Source organism: Anabrus simplex, chromosome 1 (assembly GCF_040414725.1).
Source record: "Anabrus simplex isolate iqAnaSimp1 chromosome 1, ASM4041472v1, whole genome shotgun sequence".
NCBI lineage: Eukaryota > Metazoa > Arthropoda > Insecta > Orthoptera > Tettigoniidae > Anabrus > Anabrus simplex.
In genome coordinates this window covers 41,855,768-41,877,517 of record NC_090265.1, presented here as the reverse complement: position 1 = coordinate 41,877,517, position 21,750 = coordinate 41,855,768, and the positions used below count along the sequence as shown (strand labels likewise).

General features: G+C 38.4%; 1 protein-coding gene across 1 annotated transcript in view; it reads left to right on the top strand.

Moving 5' to 3' along the window:
* LOC136860718 (uncharacterized) overlaps positions 1-9,728 on the top strand; it is a 39,858-nt gene extending 30,130 nt beyond the window's left edge. Inside the window, exon 6 of the mRNA XM_068225442.1 lies at positions 9,480-9,728. Within this exon, the coding sequence (XP_068081543.1) occupies positions 9,480-9,562 (83 nt within the window). The 3' untranslated portion in view covers positions 9,563-9,728. The remainder of the gene's footprint in view (positions 1-9,479) is intronic.
* The last annotated feature ends 12,022 nt before the right edge of the window (positions 9,729-21,750 follow it).

Here is a 21,750-nt window from a genome sequence, read left to right as displayed (position 1 = left end):
TTGAGTTCATTCCTAAAATAGCCTTTATCTCCTCATTCCAAGTACCCTCCTGCCATTGTTCCCACCTGTTTGTACCAGCAATCATTCTTGCTACTTTCATGTCTGTTACTTCTAACTTATTCATAAGTTATCCTGAGTCCACCCAGCTTTCGCTCCCGTAAAGCAAAGTTGGTCTGAAAACAGACCGATGTAAAGATAGTTTCGTCTGAGAGCAGACTTCCTTCTTACAGAATACTGCTGATCGCAACTGCGACATCACTGCATTAGGAAATTCTAAGTTCCCATGAAGGGAATTAGATTCTTTTCCACCAATAGAGCATATCAAAAATCAGATCAAAAATTAGATGGATGGCTTTTCCGGCGTTTGCTCTATTAACCAGCGTTTCGTCTTAGGTCTGACACTAGACTCTTCAGAGTGGGATGTGTCAGACCCTACCCACTGACGCTGGGGTGTGTGCAGGTGAACTTATCAGAAGCTTATTTATGAAGCACAGTCTGATAACTGCATACGGGAGATAAAACTCCACAATGGAATTAATGCCCGCCTAGCAATTCCAAATGGAAATTCTAAGTTCCCATGAAGGGAATTAGATTCTTTTCCACCAATAGAGCATATCAAAAATCAGATCAAAAATTAGATGGATGGCTTTTCCGGCGTTTGCTCTGACACATCCCACTCTGAAGAGTCTAGTGTCAGACCTAAGACGAAACGCTGGTTAATAGAGCAAACGCCAGAAAAGCCATCCATCTAATTTTTGATCTGATCACTGCATTAGCTTTACTACACCTTGATTCAATCTCACTTGCTATATTACCATCCTGGGAGAACACACAACCTAAATACTTGAAATTATCGACCTGTTCTAGCTTTGTATCATCAATCTGACATTCAATTCTGTTGAATTTCTCACCTATTGACATCAATTTAGTCTTCGAGAGGCTAATTTTCATACCATACTCATTGCACCTATTGTCAAGTTCAAAGATATTAGACTGCAGGCTTTCGGCACAGTCTGCCATTAAGACCAAGTCGTCAGCATAGGCCAAACTGCTTACTACATTTCCACCTAACTGAATCCCGCCCTGCCATTTTATACCTTTCAGCAGATAATCCATGTAAACTACGAACAGCAAAGGTGAAAGATTACAGCCTTGTCTAACTCCTGCAAGTACCCTGAACCAAGAACTCATTCTACCATCGATTCTCACTGAAGCCCAATTGTCAACATAAATGCCTTTGATTTGAATAATCTACCTTTAATTCCATAGTCCCGAGTATAGTGAACATCTTTTCCCTCGGTACCCTGTCATATGCTTTCTCTAGATCTACGAAACATAAACACAACTGCCTATTCCTCTCGTAGCATTTTTCAATTACCTGGCGCATACTGAAAATCTGATCCTGACAGCCTCTCTGTGGTCTGAAACCACACTGGTTTTCATCCAACTTCTTCTCAACGATTGATTGCACCCTCGCTTCCAAGATGCCAGTGAATACTTTGCCTGGTATACTAATCAATGAGATACCTCGATAGTTGTTGCAATCCTTCCTGTTCCCTTGCTTATAGATACGTGTAATTACTGCTTTTGTCCAATCTGAAGGTACCTTACCAACACTCCACGCTAATTTTACTATTCTATGAAGCCATTTCATCCCTGCCTTCCCACTATACTTCACCATTTCAGGTCTAATTTCATCTATTCCTGCTGCCTTATGACAATGGAGTTTATTTACTATCCTTTCCACTTCCTCAAGCATAATTTCACCAACATCATTTTCCTCCTCCCCATGAGCTTGGCTGTTTGCAACACCACCATGATGATTTCCTTTTACATTGAGAAGATGTTCAAAATATTCCCTCCACCTCTCCAGTGATTCCCTGGGATCTATTATGAGTTCACCTGAATTACTCAAAACACTGTTCATTTCCTTTTTCCCTCCCTTCCTAAGATTCTTTATTACTGTCCAGAAAGGTTTCCCTGCTGCTTGACCTAGCCTTTCCAGGTTATTACCAAAATCTTCCCATGACTTCTTTTTGGATTCAACAACTATTTGTTTCGTTCTGTTTTTTTCATCTACGTACAAATCCCTGTCTGCCTCGGCCCTTGTTTGGAGCCATTTCTGATAAGCCTTCTTTTTACGTTTACAGGCTGCTCTCACTTCATCATTCCACCAAGATGTTCGCCTTTTCCCATCTTTACACACAGTTGTTCCTAGGCATTCCCTTGCTGTTTCTACTACTGCATCCCTGTATGCCACCCATTCACTTTCTATATCCTGAACCTGCTTACTGTCTACTGTTTGAAACTTCTCACTAATCATATCCATATGTCTAATTTCCTCGTCCTGGAGATTTTCTACCCTTATTCGTTTGCAGACAGATTTCACTTTCTCTACCCTAGGCCTGGTAATAATAATAATAATAATAATAATAATAATAATAATAATAATAATAATAATAATAATAATAATAATAATAATAATAATAATAATAATAATAATAATAATATATGTTTTATGTTCTACTAACTACTTTTACTGTTTTTGAAGGTGCTGGGGTGCCGGAATTTAGTCCCGCAGGAGTTCTTTTACGTGCCAGTAAATCTACAGACACGAGGCTGGCATATTTAAGCACCTTCAAATACCACAGGACTGAGCCAGGATCAAACCTGCCAAGTTGGGGGGTCAGAAGGCCAGTCCCTCAATCGTCTGAGCCACTCAGCCCGGCTGGACTTCGCTGGTAGTCTCTGCATAACATTGATCATCTTCTTGAGCAAACTGTACAGATATCTGAACTGATCCACTTCATCAGGGTTTTTCCTCACCCAAGGTGGTGTTTGTTTGCCTTTTCTTTTTGTCAACTAAATGTGAATTTGTATCTTCAGTTTCAGGTGGTGCAGTTCTTTTTAGTCACACCTCTAATGGAATGAGCTGCATTATCTTTTAAACCCATTCAAGTCTCAATAAATGGCCACATTGTTGACTGTGGAATCAGATTTAATTTACCTACTTTGAGTGCACCTATCACACACAAACTTGCCTAAATTATTACCTAATGAAGATAATTCACTCAAATTTCATATTCATGCCAATGAAAGTTGTGACTTACCCATTCATTCTTTGAATGACTGTTGGCTGTGGTACAAATGTTTCATTTGAAATCATTTCAAAAGGAGCAGATCCACGTACTCTAAAAACATTGCACGTTGGGATGGTCAAAGGACTCTAAATTTTTCGTATTTCTGAAACACTGCTATATCCACAAAATGGATGTATATCAGAATTAATGTCTTTGTTCTCCAATTTCCAATCATTATGATTCTTTTGTCACCGGCCACACACATTTGGGAGGATTTGCACTCTCACTTTTTTCTATACTCTTCGCACTCGAATAACTTTCACTGTTGCTATCACAACTCTCGAACTCTGATTCTTTTTCCAAGACATAATTATTGCCATAATCACCATCTAAAACAATGTCTACAAGCGCATTCCTACTCTCGTCATTATCGTGTTGTCTGTTCAACTGCATAATTAATACTGAATGCCACTGAAAATAAACTGTTGTTCAACAATCCCAATGCCGTATAGAAATACAGACAGCATTGTTTACCAACAGTACATGTCTTTGTGAGAACTTATATCGAAGACAGAATCTAATATACAGAGATAAGCGAGACACTGCGTCATTGCGAGCTGAGCTTGAAGTTTGATTCGTGCATCAAAATACCATGTGCGACCATAGCTCATCAAATGATGCGAATGGATTAAACATACACTAGTCCTGCCAATTTTAAATTTGTGAGAGTGCTAGGAATTGAAACCTGGGCCTCTGTGGATAGCAGCCAAAGTGCCAACCATTACACTATGGAGGTGCCAACTAAATGACAGAAGAAATGACAGTTTCTGCTGTACATCTGCTTTTGTATTACCCTATATTACTACATTGTCACGACAGGCAAGAGACCTGAAATAACTGATATCAAACTACTCTCAAAGTGATTTTCCTTTTTGCCCAGAGCATCCAAAAGAAAGAAAGGCTGAAGATAATGTCAATCAGTCAGTCACTACTGATCTGCATTTAGGGCAGTTGCCCAGGTGGCAGATTCCCTATCTGTTTGTTTTCCTAGCCTTTTCTTAAGTGATCGCAAAGAAATTGGAAAATTATTGAACATTTCCCTTGGTAAGTTATTCCAGCCCCTAATTCCCCTTCCTATAAACGAATATTTGCCCCAATTTGTCCTCTTGAATTCCAACTTTATCTTCATATTGTGATCTTTTCTACTTTTAAAGACACCACTCAAACTTATTCATCTACTGATGTCCTCCCACGCCATCTCTCTACTGACAGCTCGGAACATACTACTTATTACATATAATTTTAAAAAAATATTTGTTTAATGTCAACCTAGTCAATACTTACAATTACCACTATTGTGGTTAAATGATCATAAATAATTGAAAAATCGTGAACATGTTTCGCCCTTCTTAATGGGCATCATCAGCACTATGAACAACTTTAAAAATAATAGTTACATTTAAGACTGTCTTACAATAATCAATCATATAAGATTGGAATAAAATGTGACATTAAAAGTTGTTTTTGATACCATTATTAAAAAGTTATAAGTAAATCTTATAAACAAGTTAAAACAAATTGTAGGTCAATCTCATAATCTAGTCTAAAAAATATATATGTTAATGTTGGTAGGAAGATTTCAAACGGCATTCGTCTGAAATTGAAATGGATCCATTTTCTTTAACATTTGGTGAAGGTCCATATTAAGCTGTATTCATCAGCAAGTAGAAATTTGAAGAACAAAATATATACAAAACAAGGGCTCTAATTAATCATGTAGTAGAAGATTAGGTCAGGGATGATCATGGTAATTCTTCTTGAGTTAAATTGGTTATGTAACCAGTCGAATAAGAATACGTTGAATTAAAAATACACATCGTAAATTCACGACAATGCACTGGATTGAAGATATTTATCAATATAATTGTAGTATCCCTTCTGTTGTGTAAATTTTCAATGATTAGAATGTTGGATAGACTGTAAAGAAAAATATAAAAAAATGCATTTAAAGTGTATGTACAAAAATAACAGTTGTGGTTGTATACGGTTATGGGTTACGTAAAAATGGGTACTTACGCGAATGCCGTAGAGTGTCTAACTTGTTCTGTTGCTAGCGGTAATCTGACTGGCGTTTCTACTACGTGTATTGTATGGGTGTGGCGGAGGGAGGGGGACAAGTTGAGGGAGGGAAGAACTGGGCGGATTGGTACATATTGGTGTCGATATGGGAGGGGGATTATTCGGAGGGGGAATTATAGGTAAGGTATCTGGGTGCGTGTTTGGAGTTGTTGTATTGGTAATTTTTAAAATATGCGGGATTCTCTTTTGATTTGGGATAACTGTTTTCAACAACTTAGGTATTAATGTGTACAAAGGACTCTTAATTTCCGTGTCGTCATTAAGGTTATAATCCTTATTAAACGTTTTGTCCAAATAAATATAGATATTTTCAAATTCGTTTAGCAGTTTTCCCTTGTTAGTATTCTTTATTATTGTTAGATCTTTTTCTATTGTGGTAAAATGGTGGCCTGTTTCCTTCATGTGTGTACTCATAGCGGAATATTTATGTTTTTCGGCATTGAAATGTTCCAAATACCTTGTAATAAAACTTCGCCCAGTTTGACCAACGTATGAATAACCACACTCTAGACACTCTACGGCATTCGAGTAAGTACGCATTTTTATGTAACCCATAACCGTATACAACCACAACTGTTATTTTTGTACATACACTTTAAATGCATTTTTTTATATTTTTCTTTACAGTCTATCCAACATTCTAATCATTGAAAATTTACACAACAGAAGGGATACTACAATTATATTGATAAATATCTTCAATCCAGTGCATTGTCGTGAATTTACGATGTGTATTTTTAATTCAACGTATTCTTATTCGACTGGTTATATAACCAATTTAACTCAAGAAGAATTACCATGATCATCCCTGACCTAATCTTCTACTACATGATTAATTAGAGCCCTTGTTTTGTATATATTTTGTTCTTCGAATTTCTACTTGCTGATGAATACAGCTTAATATGGACCATCACCAAATGTAAAAGAAAATGGATCCATTTCAATTTCAGACGAATGCCGTTTGACAATCTTCCTACCAACATTAACATATATATTTTTTAGACTATTTATTATTATTACAACTTCCCCCATGCGGAGGCTGCCACAAGGACAAAGTATGTCGACTACACAGTATTTTGTCTTCTAAGTTACTGTTGACTTTGCTAGTGTGCCAGGTAGAAGATTCACCAAAAGACTCAGGAATAGATTTGCAATACGGTTCTTCAGATGTTATATAGATGATTGCGGAGTATGGTCACTGAACCTCGTATTGCGGCGATAGCGATGTCGTGAAGTCGTGTCCGGCTAAGACCGAGAGAATCCCATAGCTGTACAAGAAATTTAGGGATTGTGCCTCGAGCTCCGATCATGAGTCCATGGACGGAAATATTGTCTAGGTGATATTTATCTTTATAGTAGTTTACAGTTGGCTGGTAAATTGACTTCTTTTCGGCGTCCACCTCTTCGGCCTGGCCAACGTGCGACTCGAAGCGTATTGTGGGATCTAAGATTAGTCCTTGCTTGCTAGCTGGTTGAAAGGCTATCATGTCAATATGTCTGTTACTCCCGTCGGTAGCTAGGCCAGAGACCTCTTTGTGCACCGTGAAACCGTGATCCCTCAGCGAGGTCGCAATCATGTGTCGTATTGTATGATGGCGGGAATTTCTCAATACCTCCCCGTGAGGGCAGGCTCCCAGGACATGGGCAAGGGTTTCGTGCTCTCTGTGGCAACGCCGACAGAGGGTGTTGTCCTGGGACCTTCCTGGCATGGAGCGAACGGCGCACACGTTCGCTGTCATCTTGATGGCCTCTCTCCATTCCGCACAGGATAAGCCTCGGTGATCTCTTATCCATTTGTTCGCTGGCGTGTATTCCTGGAAGAGTCGAACGCCCTTTCCTTTGTGCAGCAACTTCGTCCATGACTGAACTTCTCTGTCTCGTAGTATCTGTCGGAACTTCCTTACGTTGGGAAGAGGGCTATTTTGGACATAACTCGATCATTCATTTCTATGCCTAGATCTTGCAAACAAATTGTACGTTCTTGTTCCAAGTTTCTAGTTGCATTAATGTAGCCGTTATTTGCAAGTGATAATTTATTACAGATGTTAATATGCTGTAGTTTGGCTTCCCAAGTGGCGCGAAACAAACCGAGGCCTTTATACTTCCTTTCGGAGTATACCATGTGATCCGGAATGTCTGCTGGTAGTTGTAATAATTCTTTAGTTCCACTCTTTAATATTTTATCTGCATCTGATAGAAAAGATTGAGGTATCTTGTTTAGGGGAGTAACTTGGAGTGGATAAATAAGAGTAGGTGATATTGAACTGTTTAAAATTGAAAATTTCTGGTCAGATTACAGCAATGGTGAGCTAACAAGGGTGTCAATCTTGTTTCGCGTCTTTTCAAGTACGGCTTGTGGATCCAGTTTAATTTCATTGATGAAATTCACACCTAAGTAACGAATCGCACTTCCGTTGCACTGTGATTTAATTTCACAGTCGTCATTAATGATGATATTCTCCTCCGTTAGCCGACCTTTCTTGATAGAAAGACAAGCTGATTTTGAAGCGCTGATGTCCAGGCCGAGTTCCTTAAATCTTTCTTTGGTGATCCTGGCTAGTTCGGCAGCAGATTCAGTGTTTTCCCAAATATTACCGTATCGTCGGCGAAACACATTATAGTGAGGTTAGGCTCCAGTTTGCAATCGAGTAACCGTAATTCCTTGCTAAAGAATCTTCAGAAAGTTCTTCTACAATATGATTGGTAGTGATGTTAAATAATGCCGGTGACAAAGGGGAGCCTTGAAGCACACCGCGATTAATTTTGATGGGTTTTGTTCCCTGTTTTTGTGTCTGTATCTGTGTTACGTTTCCCTCTTGTAGAGCAATTATCAGTCTCGTCAGTTTTTCGGGAACTCCGACTCCAGTGTGCTCTGGAGGTGCGCATGTCCGACGTTATCAAAAGCTTTGCGAACGTCGAGAAATATAATGCATGCATCGTTCTTTTCTTGCCTAGTGTGCTGTAAAGCGGCTTCCAAAATTGAGGTATTTATGTAAGTACCGGGTGTATTGGTGAAACCCCTTTGGTTGTCATGAAACCCAATGTAGTTCCGAAGCTGTTTGTCAAGAACTCTCTCGATGACTCGTCTAATAACTGAGCATATAGTAATTGGACGCCAGTTACTGGGATCGTTTACGTCACCTCCTTTATGAACCAGAATTGTACGGGCTTTCTTGAAAGTCGATGGTACTGACCCTGTTGTTAGCATTCTAGTGGCGATGATTGCGATTATGTCTGAAATCGTGCTGTTTTTAATAGCTCGGACGATTACATGGTCAGGACCGCTTGCGGTGTCTATCTTGATTTTCTGTGTTGCCTGAATAATGTCTTCTTTAGATATGACCGGATTGTATAGGTCGTTAGTCTCCATGATTTCACTCTCAGTGAATTTTTGAGGGTATTCTGGTCTTTTGTGGTCGTTAGGCCTAGAAAATATGTCCGAAAAGAATGTGTGCAATACATCTTCTTTCAGGCTGCAAATTGGTTGTTCGTTTGTAAACACATTGCGTATGGCTTTTCGCCACTGATTGTAATAGTAGAACTGAGTGGATTCATACATGTACTTCCTTCTTCTCTTCTCTCTTCCCCTTTTCGTTGATCTTTCAGGGTTTGAAGAGGTCCTATATGAACGTTGGGCAGAATTTAGTTGGCCATTCTTTCTCAGTTCGTAATATTTCTGGGCGGGGTGTTTCGGCCCGGGAAGAATATGTGGTACTGAAGCTAAGAATTGGACAAGAATGAGATTGACCTACAATTGTTTTAACTTGTTGTTTATAAGATTTACTTATAACTTTTTAATAATGGTATCAAAAACAACTTTTAATGTCGCATTTTATTCCAATCTTATATTGTAAGACAGTCTTAAATGTAACTATTATTTTTAAAGTTGTTCATAGTGCTGATGATGCCCGTTAAGAAGGGCGAAACATGTTCACGATTTTTCAATTATTTATGATCATTTAACCACAATAGTGGTAATTGTAAGTATTGACTAGGTTGACATTAAAAAAATATTTTTTTAAAATTATATGTAATCACTGTCGTCAATACAGACCAAATATGAGATTAATGACTTGTAACATACTACTTAATCAAGCAGCTCGTCTCCTTCCTCCCAAGTCCTCCCAGCCCAAACTTTGCAACATTTTTGTAACGCTACTCTTTTGTCGGAAATCACCCAGAACAAATCGAGCTGCTTTTCTTTCTACTACTAAGTAGTAGCAGTATTTAATAAAAATTCTCATTTCTTTTGTGTTCCAGATAGAGCAACGCAATTCCAGCTTCCCATCATGGCAGCACTGACTGTAGTTTGTTTCTCCACACGGAACTATGTCAGTCCATAGATATCAACATATTCATTCAACTTTAATCTTTATATAGGATTCTTAAAGTGTGTATTTTACAGGGACATTACCATTATGAACTAATGATATACAACATACTTGTATAACTTTGACCTAAAATGTACAATGTTTCCTAGTCATATGCAATAAAGGCTATGAAATGTCTTTTAAATGAATGGTAGTAAGTCAAGATTTTTGTGCCTCTCCCTCCAAATTTTGATGATGATGTTTATTGTTTAAAGGGGTCCAACATCTAGGTCAGGCTCGGCCAACTGGCTGGCGTGTGATGTAAGAGAGACCGTGTGACGTCGGAGAGACCATGTGATGTAAGAGCGCAGAAGGTGGGGAGCCGCTGTCGTAGGCTGGAGACGAAGAGACAGCCTCGCTTTGTAGTAAACACGTGAAGTGCCATACATGCTGGTGGCTACGGCTTTTATAGACAATTTTCACAACAAGCCACACAAATCCTTCTTATTTAAAAATTTATCTCTTAGTTCTCTATCACACTGTAAATCTAATAACTCTAACTGTAAGTCTAGATCAACGTTATCTACAACTGAAAATGGCGTGGTTAAAAGTTTGTATCACGCTGCAGATTATGATCAGTATCAAGGCGAGGAAAGGGTACGTGTAATTACAGAACTAAAAGGTAAAATAAATAACCATGTCGAGCATTCGATCAGTGAGTCAGCAGTTCAAATGAGTTATAAAATTTCATATTTAATTACAAAGAAACTTAAACCGTTCAGTGGTGGTGAATTCGTAAAGGAATGTTTAATTCTAGCAGGTGAGGAGTTTTGTCTAAATATCATTCAAGAGTTCGAAGCTACCAGCTTGTCCGTGCACACAGTATCGACAAAAATTCAAGACCTATCTGATGCTGTCCACCTACAATTATCAGAACTGACAAAAAGCTTCCGGGCATACTCCTTAGCAATTGACGAGGGCACAGATATTTCTGACACGGCCCAGCTAGCCGTTTTCATACGAGGGGTTGACAAAAACTTAACAATTTGGGAGGAAATACTGGATTTAGTGCCTATGAAGAATACCACGAAAGGCATCGACATTCTCAACTGCATTGTAAGTGTTGTTGAAAATGCTTCTTTGCCATGGAACAAACTAGTTTCAATAGCAACAGATGGTGCACCTTCTATGGTAGGGCGCAATTCTGGTGTAGTTGGGCTCATAATATTAAAAAGAAAGGTTTCCCCGATTGCATAGGTTTGCAGCGGGAATGTTGAGTATATTAGGTTCCACGTATGCCTGTGAACGAATCTTTTCTATTTTAAATCAACAAAACCAAAATATTGAAGCCAGTTGTCAGATCACGATTTGAAGAGTGCTCTTAAACTTAGTGTTTCCTCAAACATTAACTCCAAATATTGCAAAACTAATAAACGAAACAAGATTACAAAAATCAAAGAAACCCACGAGTGGCAACTGAGTATCGATATCATGAGATAAAACGTATGTTTCGAGTTTACACATTACTCTCTGTACTATTTTTGTTGTAAAACTGTGCTGTTTGTTACTATTAGCACTATTTTTTACAGTGGGTGATATTGTAAAACACAGCAATTTTGTGTTCAATATCAGTTCCGAAGATTCACCGGAAAAAGTTAGTTTAGTTTGTATATGTAGAAATAAAGTTGCTTTATAACTTTTATATTAATTCATAACAAAGTTACGTTACAATAAATTACGTGGAGAGAAATATGTACTACACATACCGCATTGTACTACCTGCAGCCCTTGGGCCTCCCTCTACGAATGAAGTTGCATTTCCCCTCGCCCCTCTAGCCTTCACTTGTCAGTTACAGTACTAAGTACTTCGCTTCGCTGCCCGAGCAGAGTGTGTGACGTGTTACCTGACATCACACGTACTCGCAGTTGGCTGACCCTGATCTAGGTCATTAGCCCCACCATATTTAGACATACAACTTACAGGGTGAACCCAAATTCATCAAACTTTCAGATGTTGTTCAGGGATATTGGTGGGTCTCCAGTGGCTCGTTACAGTGTAATTGTATTTAGTTTGGTTTGTTGTTCCAATTAACTTTGTATCCCATATTGCACTGAAAATAATATTTGTTTAACGTACGCCTTGACTTCCTTTGTTTATATACAGTTAGTTTATCATATCAGTTTGTGGTAATACATTTAGATGGTGTCTAGTATTTTCAGACCGAGCTCGATAGCTGCAGTCGCTTAAGTGAGGCCAGTATCCAGTATTCTGGAGATAATAGGTTCGAACCTCATCGTCGGCAGTCCTGAAGATGGTTTTCCTCGGTTTCCCATTTTCACACCAGGCAAATGCTGGGACTGTACCTTAATTAAGGCCACGGCTGCTTCCTTTCCAATCCTAGCCATTTCCTATCCCATCGTCGCCGTAAGACCTATCTGTGTCAGTGCGACGTAAAGCCAATTGTAAGTATTTTCAGTCAAAGACAATGGACTCAGATTAAGAGGATTTGGCCTCTGTTATTTCCACTGTTGTTTCTTGTTATGATTTAGAAATGCAGTTTTATTAGGCAGATTTCCTCCCCTCATCCTGCTCATTGCTTCAAAAGCAAACTATTTTGCAGTATAAACTTGTCCACTCCCACCCCCGACTTCCGACTTTTCTGAACGTTTTGCAATTCTCGACTGTACTGGGAGCGGAGGGACGCTAGTTTTTTTTTGATGCACTCACTAGAACAATTTTTGCCAGGTGCTTTACGTTGCACTGACACAGATAGGTCTCGTGGCGACAATGGGATAGGAAAGGCCTAGGAGTTGGAAGGAAGCGGTCGTGTCCTTAATTAAGGTGCAGCCTGGTATGAAAATGGGAAACCACGGAAAACCATCTTTAGGGCTACTGACAGTGGGATTCGAACCCACTATCTCCCGGATACATGCTCACACCCGCGTGCCTCTGACCGCATGGCCAACTCGCCCAGTATGGGAACAATTATAGATAATTTCAAGTTCCTGTAAACTGTCAGCTTTCTTCACTTTATCTCCATATTCCTTTGATGAGAGACCCCACAAACAGGGCCTTTCTATTATATCATTAATTAAGTCCAGAATAATCTCCTTGCTCCACTCCATTTCTGACTATAAATTTTAGTATAGTGCAGAGAGAACGACACACGTGCACGTACTGTATTTGTAGCTTATAACAAAAAGAATGAGTGTTGAGTGTTGTACTATAATCCTACTTCACGAGAAGCACGTCTTTTGCATCATTTACGCTATCTGTTGGCACGGAGCAGCACGGAAGTTGCGGAAGCTGTGCCGACATCTCACGAACAACAAATTGACCTGACATGTTTTCCACTTGGTGCGGAAAACACGCCAACATGTTGAGTGTTAAACTTCAACATTCTGAGTTAACATGTAAAGTCAATTGGACAAGACAATCACAACATACATGTCAATTGTAACATGTTAATTGTAACATGTTAAATTTAACATGTTGGTGTTAAATGTTAATCAGTGCAGACCGGCCTTTACATGGAAGCCAACAACATGGACTTATTACCTTTAAAATACCCTTTAAAGGGATATTACAGGCTTTTTTAATGTTGTGAAGGTATTTTCAAAGAAACAAGGATGATTGGGGTAACAAACCGTACAAATCATAATTACATTATTAATCTGAATGTATAATGTAACTTTAAAATAGTTTATTTGAATCCACCTTGATCAATACACTCATTAAATGAAAGAAAAACAATTTATTAAACCAAACATGTTTCGGGAAATCTCAACCATTCCCTTCCTCAGTGGTCAGATCAAAGAACAAAACATTATCACACAATCTTTTGTTTTACAATTTAAAGAAGTATTGTCCTAATACACCATATCAAAGAGTAAAAAGAAATATTATCAAAATGATCAATACATAAAATTTTGGTTGAACTGAATGAGAATACTATATAAATTTAGGATCTTCAAGTTTTTCTTTTTTTCTTTTTGCTCCTTAAATGATCATATGCTAGTCTGAAATGAGCCATCGGAAACCACAAGTCCCTAGTGCCAATATACTAGGAAGGTATCCCTGAACAACCTCCAAAAGTTTGTCGCTGGAGTTTGGGTTCACCCTGGATAGAGAGTTAGGAACATGTTTTCCATCCTTGTGGCCATGTGCTTCTCGCATATTCGTAAGAGTAATGGTGGCTAACTCTAATACTGTATTTGTAAACAATGATGATTTAGCAGATTATGTAAATTCTTTTTGTGATAATGGCGACAATGTGTCAGCAGGTGATGGAAATTTTAGAAATGATTGTTCATGATGATACTGTGGAAAGTTAACTAAATGTGCAGCCTGCCTGTCTGGCTGTAGATGTAATATCCCAGTGCAGCAATCTCTTAAAATTTGTATATCTCAAGTACTCAACATAGGACTGTGAACATTTCTGTGGTGACCAACAACAAACAGGGATGTCAAGAAAAACAGAATTTGGGCAGTGTTCTCAATATCTTACTAATATAAGAAGACTGTAGTGTCTGTCCATACATTTGTTTTCTTGTCGCGAGTTTGAGAGGGTTGATAGTATACACCATTGCATGCGTTATTGTACAAGGCTGAGAAGTGGGGGCGCTCTATGTAGTTATTAGTTCTCCTGCTAGGTTTGCCTATATGACAACTTTTAAATTTCTTCATATGTTTAACAGGGAGTTTATGATAAGTACTTGTGAATACAGTCTAAATCAGTTATAACGACCCCAAACGGACCTCCAATCAATGGTCATTATAACCTATAGTCGCACAAACCATTTTTTGGTTGTTGCTAAAATGTTATACCTGTAAGTTTTAGGCTGTACTACACGTACATGGTTAATTACCAGAATTAAGTTAAAACTTATGAACGATTTGGTCTGACCATCAACACCTATAAGACTAAAATACTTGAACAGCCGGCACCAGGTGAACTAAATGTCACCATAGCAGGAACACCTCTTGAACAGGTAGACCAATTCACCTACCCGCACGCTGCAATGCAGAAAAGGATGTGGAATATAGAAAAAACACTGCACATGCAGCTTACGTCCGCCTCTCCCACCAAGTTTTCTATAAGTATCTCAAAATATATACCAAACTTATGGTGTACCGACCGAGCTGTGGTTATAACATTACTATATGGATGCAAAACCTGGACACTTTACCGTCGTGACGTAAAGAAACTGGAACGCTTCCATCAGCAGAAACTTAGATCCATCATGAATAGGGTTGTCACCTGTCCCATATTTGAGGTGAAAATTTTGTGTCCCGTATTATGAGCTGTTGTCCCGTAAAAACTAGTTTGTCTTTTTTGTCTCTAAATATTTTTAAATCCGTATTTAATTTGAGCGCCATTGAAGTTCAAAGTAACTCCATTATTTTTTTCTCTTTGGAGCCTCAGAAGAAGGAAATCTCGTGATGTCCCGCCATTTGCTGGTAAGGCTGAGCATGGTGGGTTATTTGCCTTCTTTCGCTGTGTACTTCCGTAGGTTTTCCATTCCAATTTCCACGTGATTGTTCATGCTGTTTGAGACTAAATCTATGTAAATTGTGAAATTATCAAAGCTCATCGAAGACATCAGTGTTAAGATGTCGGATGAATTTTACTGTATGTATTGTTAAGTGTGGAAGTTTCTTTTATGAATTTCAATAATTATCTTATTCTGTTAATGAAACTAATTATAACCTAATTGAAATTGGTACCTAAATTTTCTTTTCTAGTATTTATGAACTGTCCCTTATTTTTGTGAAAAGTCCTGTATTTTTAGGTAAATGTCCCTTATTTCTTGTATCAAAAAGCGGCAACCCTAATCATGAACATCAAATGGGATGTCTACATAAGTAATGTGGCAGTTCTTGACAAGGTGCATATGAATAGCATAGAAGTCTTCATTCATCACTCATCGGCTTAGATGGGTTGGTCACATCCAGTGTATAAATGATAGACTGCCTAAACAACTTCTCTATGGTGAGACCAGTCATGGTAAAAGGCCTCAAGGTGCTCCTTTGAAACATTATAAAGACCAGCTTAAGAAGACTATGAATAGCAGCGACATAAATGCTGACGCCTTGGCAAGAACTGTACAAAACAGTGTTCTTTGGCACAAAGCTACTGCAGAAGGCGTCTCGCTGTTCGAGCAGACACGTCGCAGACAAGAAATTTAAACCCATGAAAAGCAGAAACTACGTCAGATCCACCCACCTTTAGATGTGACCTGTGTAACCACAGGTTTCGTGCAAAGATTGGCTTGATCAGTCATCAACGACATCTCCATAGAGCCAACAGACTTTAAGAAGTGCAGGAGAAAAACGTATTCTCAGAAACGAGTAGCGACCGACGACAACGAGTTGAAACTTCAAAGTGAAATAAGTACTGTATTAACAGTATTATGGAGTAGGACTGTGAGGAATTTCACTGGTCAGGACATTATTTGTTGATTGCTGCTTAAACCATCTAAGTAAAGATATATTTGTACCCGGATGATCTGGCCTGCTCGATTCCCAAATTGTGGAAATCGTTTGGTGTGATACACCCAATTCCTTCGCGATGCTGACGTTTGTTTCCCCATTTTCTAATCGCCATATAATGTGTGACTTTTCCAATACATAAACATAACATAACCTTCCTTTTTTCTATGACATCTTCACAGCGATGCTTGCCTTGACTATTTAACAGACAGACTGATTTGAATTCTACAATAATAAGCGTTACGTCGTTGTCAGCAACCCCAAATATGTGAGAAATAAAAATCAACACTGGACATTATAGCCGATACTTTTCTCTGAAAATGTGATTAAATTGTCGGGGTTTTTTTTAACGATATGTCATTATAACGATGCCATACTAAGCGATTTTTAAATACAGTTTTTATATAGGATTTATACGGGACCATTAGATTTCACCATTATATCCAATACATTGTTAAAAGCATTGTCTCAAACGGTTTTGACTGTATTTGCTAATATAGTGCTAATTATGATACTTATGAAGAGATTACATTTTCTGAATGTTTCTTGCGGTCTGTTTTTGTTTTGTTTTTAGTGCAAATAATTCTACGATTGTGCTAAAATAACTTGCTGTGAACTTATCTACGTCTGTAAGATTGTGACCAAATGATCCAGTGCCAACTCTATTTTATACAAGGGCTGCAAATCAGTAAAGTAGTGGCAACGTAGCCCAGACACTCGCTGAAGATCGGGTATGCGCAAATGATATATGGGAGTGGTCAGGTGGCACTTGTCGATGTGTAGTGTGCATTTGATGGGCATCCAGTTGGTAGTGTTGTTGCTGTGTGGCGTTTAATTGAAGAATGTCAATTTCACCGATCTAAAGCATGTTTAATGTCAAGAATTCCATTTTTGGTCCGTATTGAATCGAAATTTACAGTTACAGAAAAGGTTAAAGGTTTCCACCTGTTCAATACAATAAAATAGTGAAATTATTCGAATATCACATATTTATTATCTGTCATTTTGGGACCGGTTTCGGCACCTTCCTGTGCCATCATCAGCCTAGGAAATTGTTGCAAGTAAATGACAGATAATAAATATGTGATATTTTAATAATTTCACTATTTTATTGTATTGAACAGGTGGAAACCTTTAACCTTTTCTGTAACTCTAAAGCATGTTTTCAATAGGTAATCAGCGTTCATGGATTAAAATCAAGGTTGCCCGTAGCAAAAATGCATCAGAATGTTATCAAGGATTACATGAAGCCTGAGGCGAGAGTGTATTAGTTGAGCAGGCAGAAATGAGAGAGTGGATTTGCATCGCACAGGTTGGCCGTCCATTCCTTAAGATCAATTTGACAACGTGAGTGGTCTTGTTTCCGTAGACCATCAATGGATCGTCCGAGAATTATCCGTAGAGGTTGGTCTCAGTCATCAAATGGTGTGGCACATACTGATGAAATGTCCTAACGTGAGGAAAATTGCATCTTGTTGGGTTCCATATCAACTCGCCGATGTACAGAAATGGCACCGGCATGCATCCATCTGGACAGGTACCGCAATGAAAGAGACACATTTCTGCAGCGTATTGTTGCCATTGATGAGACATGGGCACGAGTCTGAATTAAAGAGTCAGTCGAATGAATGGCGTCACCCAGGCTCGCGACTTCCACTCCACAAAAATTTCTACAGGAACCCAGTTGGGTAAAGCTTATGCTGATTGTGACATACAACTATGAGGGTGTTATTCTTATCCATGGTGTGCCTGAGGGACAAACAGTCAACAGTGACTCCTATTGACAATATCTGGAGCAACATCTGCATCTGGCTATGCAGCGCAAATGTCCATGTTTATTGCAAGACGATCGCCCTATTGTGTTTTCGCTGTCATGTCACAAACAATTGCAACAGTGGCATTCGGAAGTCTTGGAAAACCTTCCGTACTCACCAGACAACAGTCCTTGTGACTTCAACCTGTTTCCGAAGTTGAAGGAACTCTTCCAAGGCTGCCGATTTCTGACATGGCATCTGTACTCTGCGCAGTGGGGCGCTTCGCTGGTCATCAAAAGAGAACGCCTTTCCAGTGGTCCGCAATGGCGTCCCAACATTTAACAAAAGGTAACAGACTTTGCAAGTGACTACAATGAAGGAATGTAATGCAGTTGTACTTGTTAGTTCATTAAGTATTGTGTTCTATCAATATCGCCACTACTTTATTTACAGTCCTCATATGTATATACAAAGATGTTTTAAAAAGTGTTTGTGAGAGTAGGTAATCCACCAGTCCACTGACACACACACACACACACACACAAAATTTGTTAATGACCAAAAAAAATCTCTGTAAAGAAAGCAGTCTCCAGTTCAAAGTCGTGCTGTAAAATACACATCACTTCCCAAATTAGCTATAACATTTTATTCACAGGTTTTTGGTCTATTTCTACAGTTTTTTTTTCTTTTTTCACTTTGATGACATAGTTCTTGTAATATTGTCCAACGAAGTCTTTGGTTCTTTCTGTTCAGCATTTTGGCTGAATGGTCAGCATAGTAGTCTTCAGTTCATTGAGCCCAGGTTTGATTCTCGGCTGAGAATATAGCGTTGGTGTAAAACTAGACTAAATCCACTCAAAGTACCGACCCCACATAATTGGGAAAAGGTCAAGAAGAAAAAGAAGAGACACGTAATTTCTGCAGCAACAATACTGGCAATATTTTGTTGTGGCAGATCTTATTCATAAGTTTTCTTATAAACCTGTCTTTTGGATAAAATAATTAGTGCAGATCAGTTCATAGCGTTTTCTTGGGAGATAGTGTATGGTTTCAACAACAAAATTGTAAGACATTTGTGTCAAAGCCCTGAAGAAAGTGTTCGGGTACCTTAAACCTCCCGTGTCCTGAAAATGGATTAAATACATTGCAAGACTTCTAGTTGCACGTAAGGATATTTTCTGTAGACAATTGTCGTAGCTAATTTCTTCTTCTGCTCCATGTACCCATTTTCTGACCTTTTCTTTCTTTTCTTTTTTCTAGTATAGTATTGTATAGTTTCTTCAATTCAATGGAACAATGCATGCCTGTGAAAGGTAATTTTCTTCACTGACTGAAGATTTAGTTGGCTCCCCACGATGTTCAGTTCTCTTCCTTTCCCACGTCTATAGCCTTCCTCTTTTTATGATCATCTTGTATGTGCACAAGTCTGTTTGTGCTTTGGAAAATATTCAAATACAGATAGAAAGGCATTTGGAGGTAGGGTTTTTGTTGCTGTGCTGACTGTGACACTAGTCCAATTCCTCAAAGGCCTGCTGCAAACAGTGAAAAATACACTTGAGGCTACCGAGTGAGTTGGCCGTGCATACTGACAGTGTAGCTGAAAATGTACATTTGGGATATGAGGAGTTCGAACCCTACCATGGCAGCCCTGTCTTATTTCCCATTTTCACACTACTAGGCAAATACTAGGGATGTACCTTAATTAAAGCACCACACATTTTGAAACGCTTAGTTTTAGTGGTGTACCACTTGGAGACAGCAGTACTATTCTTTCTGATCATAATGTTCATTTCGAAAGATTTTCAATGGGTTGATGGTTTCAACTTATAACAAGAGAAACCAACATGTTCTAATATTACTAAAATGATACTGAATGCATTTTGATCCAGTTCCACTGTTCACCAGTTCTATAAATGGCTACAAAATAAATTTCCACGGATGCAAAGCCACAGTCAAAAGCTAGTTGTCTATAAATGTTTGAATAAAAGAGTACACTTTTTAAATTTCTTATTGTATAATTGGTCTTGTTGTTCTTCCTTTAGGTACTTATTACATAACAGGAATGTTTATTTGCTAAAAACGTGGTAACATTTTCAAGGAAATAGGTTGAAAATTGAGAAAACTGCACTTGCTTTTCTTCACCTTGGCATATTAGGCTGTTTTCCACTGGCATACAGGGTCAGAGGAGGCTAATGTAAGATAAAATACAGTTGTGTAACATATTCAAGTTTATTTAAAATAACTGTAAAAACTGTACACAAAGTGTAGAAATGTGGTGATAAAAGTTTCTTTTAATTGATACTCAATTAATATTGTAAGGAATCACAACATTCTGTTGGATAATTTTGTTTCATCTCTACCAAATTAGAAACCAAAATAATATGTATATAACAATTCAAATTCAGTAGTGAGCATTATTTTCAATGGCACCAGACTTTCATAGTAGAGGACATAGCTACAACAAAAATGTCAACAAAGGGGTGGAAATGATGACTAGGGGTAAGAAAGAAGGTGGTCTACTGTAGGGTAAGATGTAATTACTAGCAGCCATAGCTTCTCTGTATTTGTTTCATGTTAACTGCCATTCTCAAACCACACATAATTTTTAAAACCTGAGAACTTAACAGTGTCAATCACATTTTACATAGAAGGCTTCTCTGAACATTAATCAGAAGTTTCTCTCTGTAAAAAGGGCAAGCAAGCTACCTTGAATTTAATCAACTCACACAGGCTGTCTTGCTGACATTACCAAGGATGGATATGAATTGGATTATACAACTCAGAAGTATTTAATTCTACATTACTGGTCACCACCAAAATTCAAGGTAGCAAAAAGAATATTTCATGCAGATATTTTTCCAAAGTTGTTCACAGCAGAATCATTAGTACATTATTTTCCCCATTCCATTACTGTATGTCCAACCCTTGTCCCGTTCCTCTATGGAGTCAGATATGCACTGAGATGAATCTCTGTTGAGAGTTTTTACGACCAGATGCCCTTCCTGACGTCAACCTCATCAGAGGAGTTAATGAGATGAAATTAATGACGTGATATATTATAGACTCAAATATGTATAAATCATCTCTAATTTTCACATATAACCTTGCATATTCAATGTTAAAATTAAGTTCCCAAAAGAGAATCATAATTGCGTATAATAAGGCAGGCATTTATACAAGTATAGGAACATATTTGTTACTGCTCCGTCCTACAAATGAGGCTAGCAGTAGTGTCTCAAAGACGCACTAGCCGCCAGCGTCTTGGAAACTTGTGGCAATCCAACTGATACCCCACTGACGCACTGGGGGGAAATGCTGGTAATTTCACGACTGTAAAGACCTTAAATGTTACTTGTTTTACATCCCACTAACTACTTGTACGGTTTTCAAGGATAACGAGGTGACAGAATTTAGTCCTGCAGGAGTTCTTTTACGTGCCAGTAAATCTACAGACGTGAGGCTGATGTATTCGAGCACCTTCAAATACCACCGGACTGAGCCAGCATCGAACCAGTCACGTTGGGGTCAGAAGGCCAGCACCTCAACCGTCTGAGCCACTCAGCCCAGCTCTACTCCACTCAAGCATTGAAAGTTCAAATACTATTTCCCATATACAGTACTACCACACAAGTTGCATGTACAAAAAATTTATCTTCACTACCAGCCTACATTTCATATAGTGAATATAAAATGCTTTGAGAAACCAGTTCTGATAATGGACACACTGAGAAAATGGCTAAACAGATTTTGATTATTGTTCCCTCATTATCTGAAGGTCCTTGGAAAATAACTAATTTTGAAAGGACTCCTGATTTTCCTTCATTATTTCCTTATTTTCCCCATATAATTCGAAAGTCTTCTATACTAGGTACTTTGATGTGTGACAGGTGGTATCATCGCTACTAGTGATATAGTAGGAGAGTTGTCAGTTGAACTGCAGTGTTAGTATACTGTTAAGCCATAAATGTTAAGTT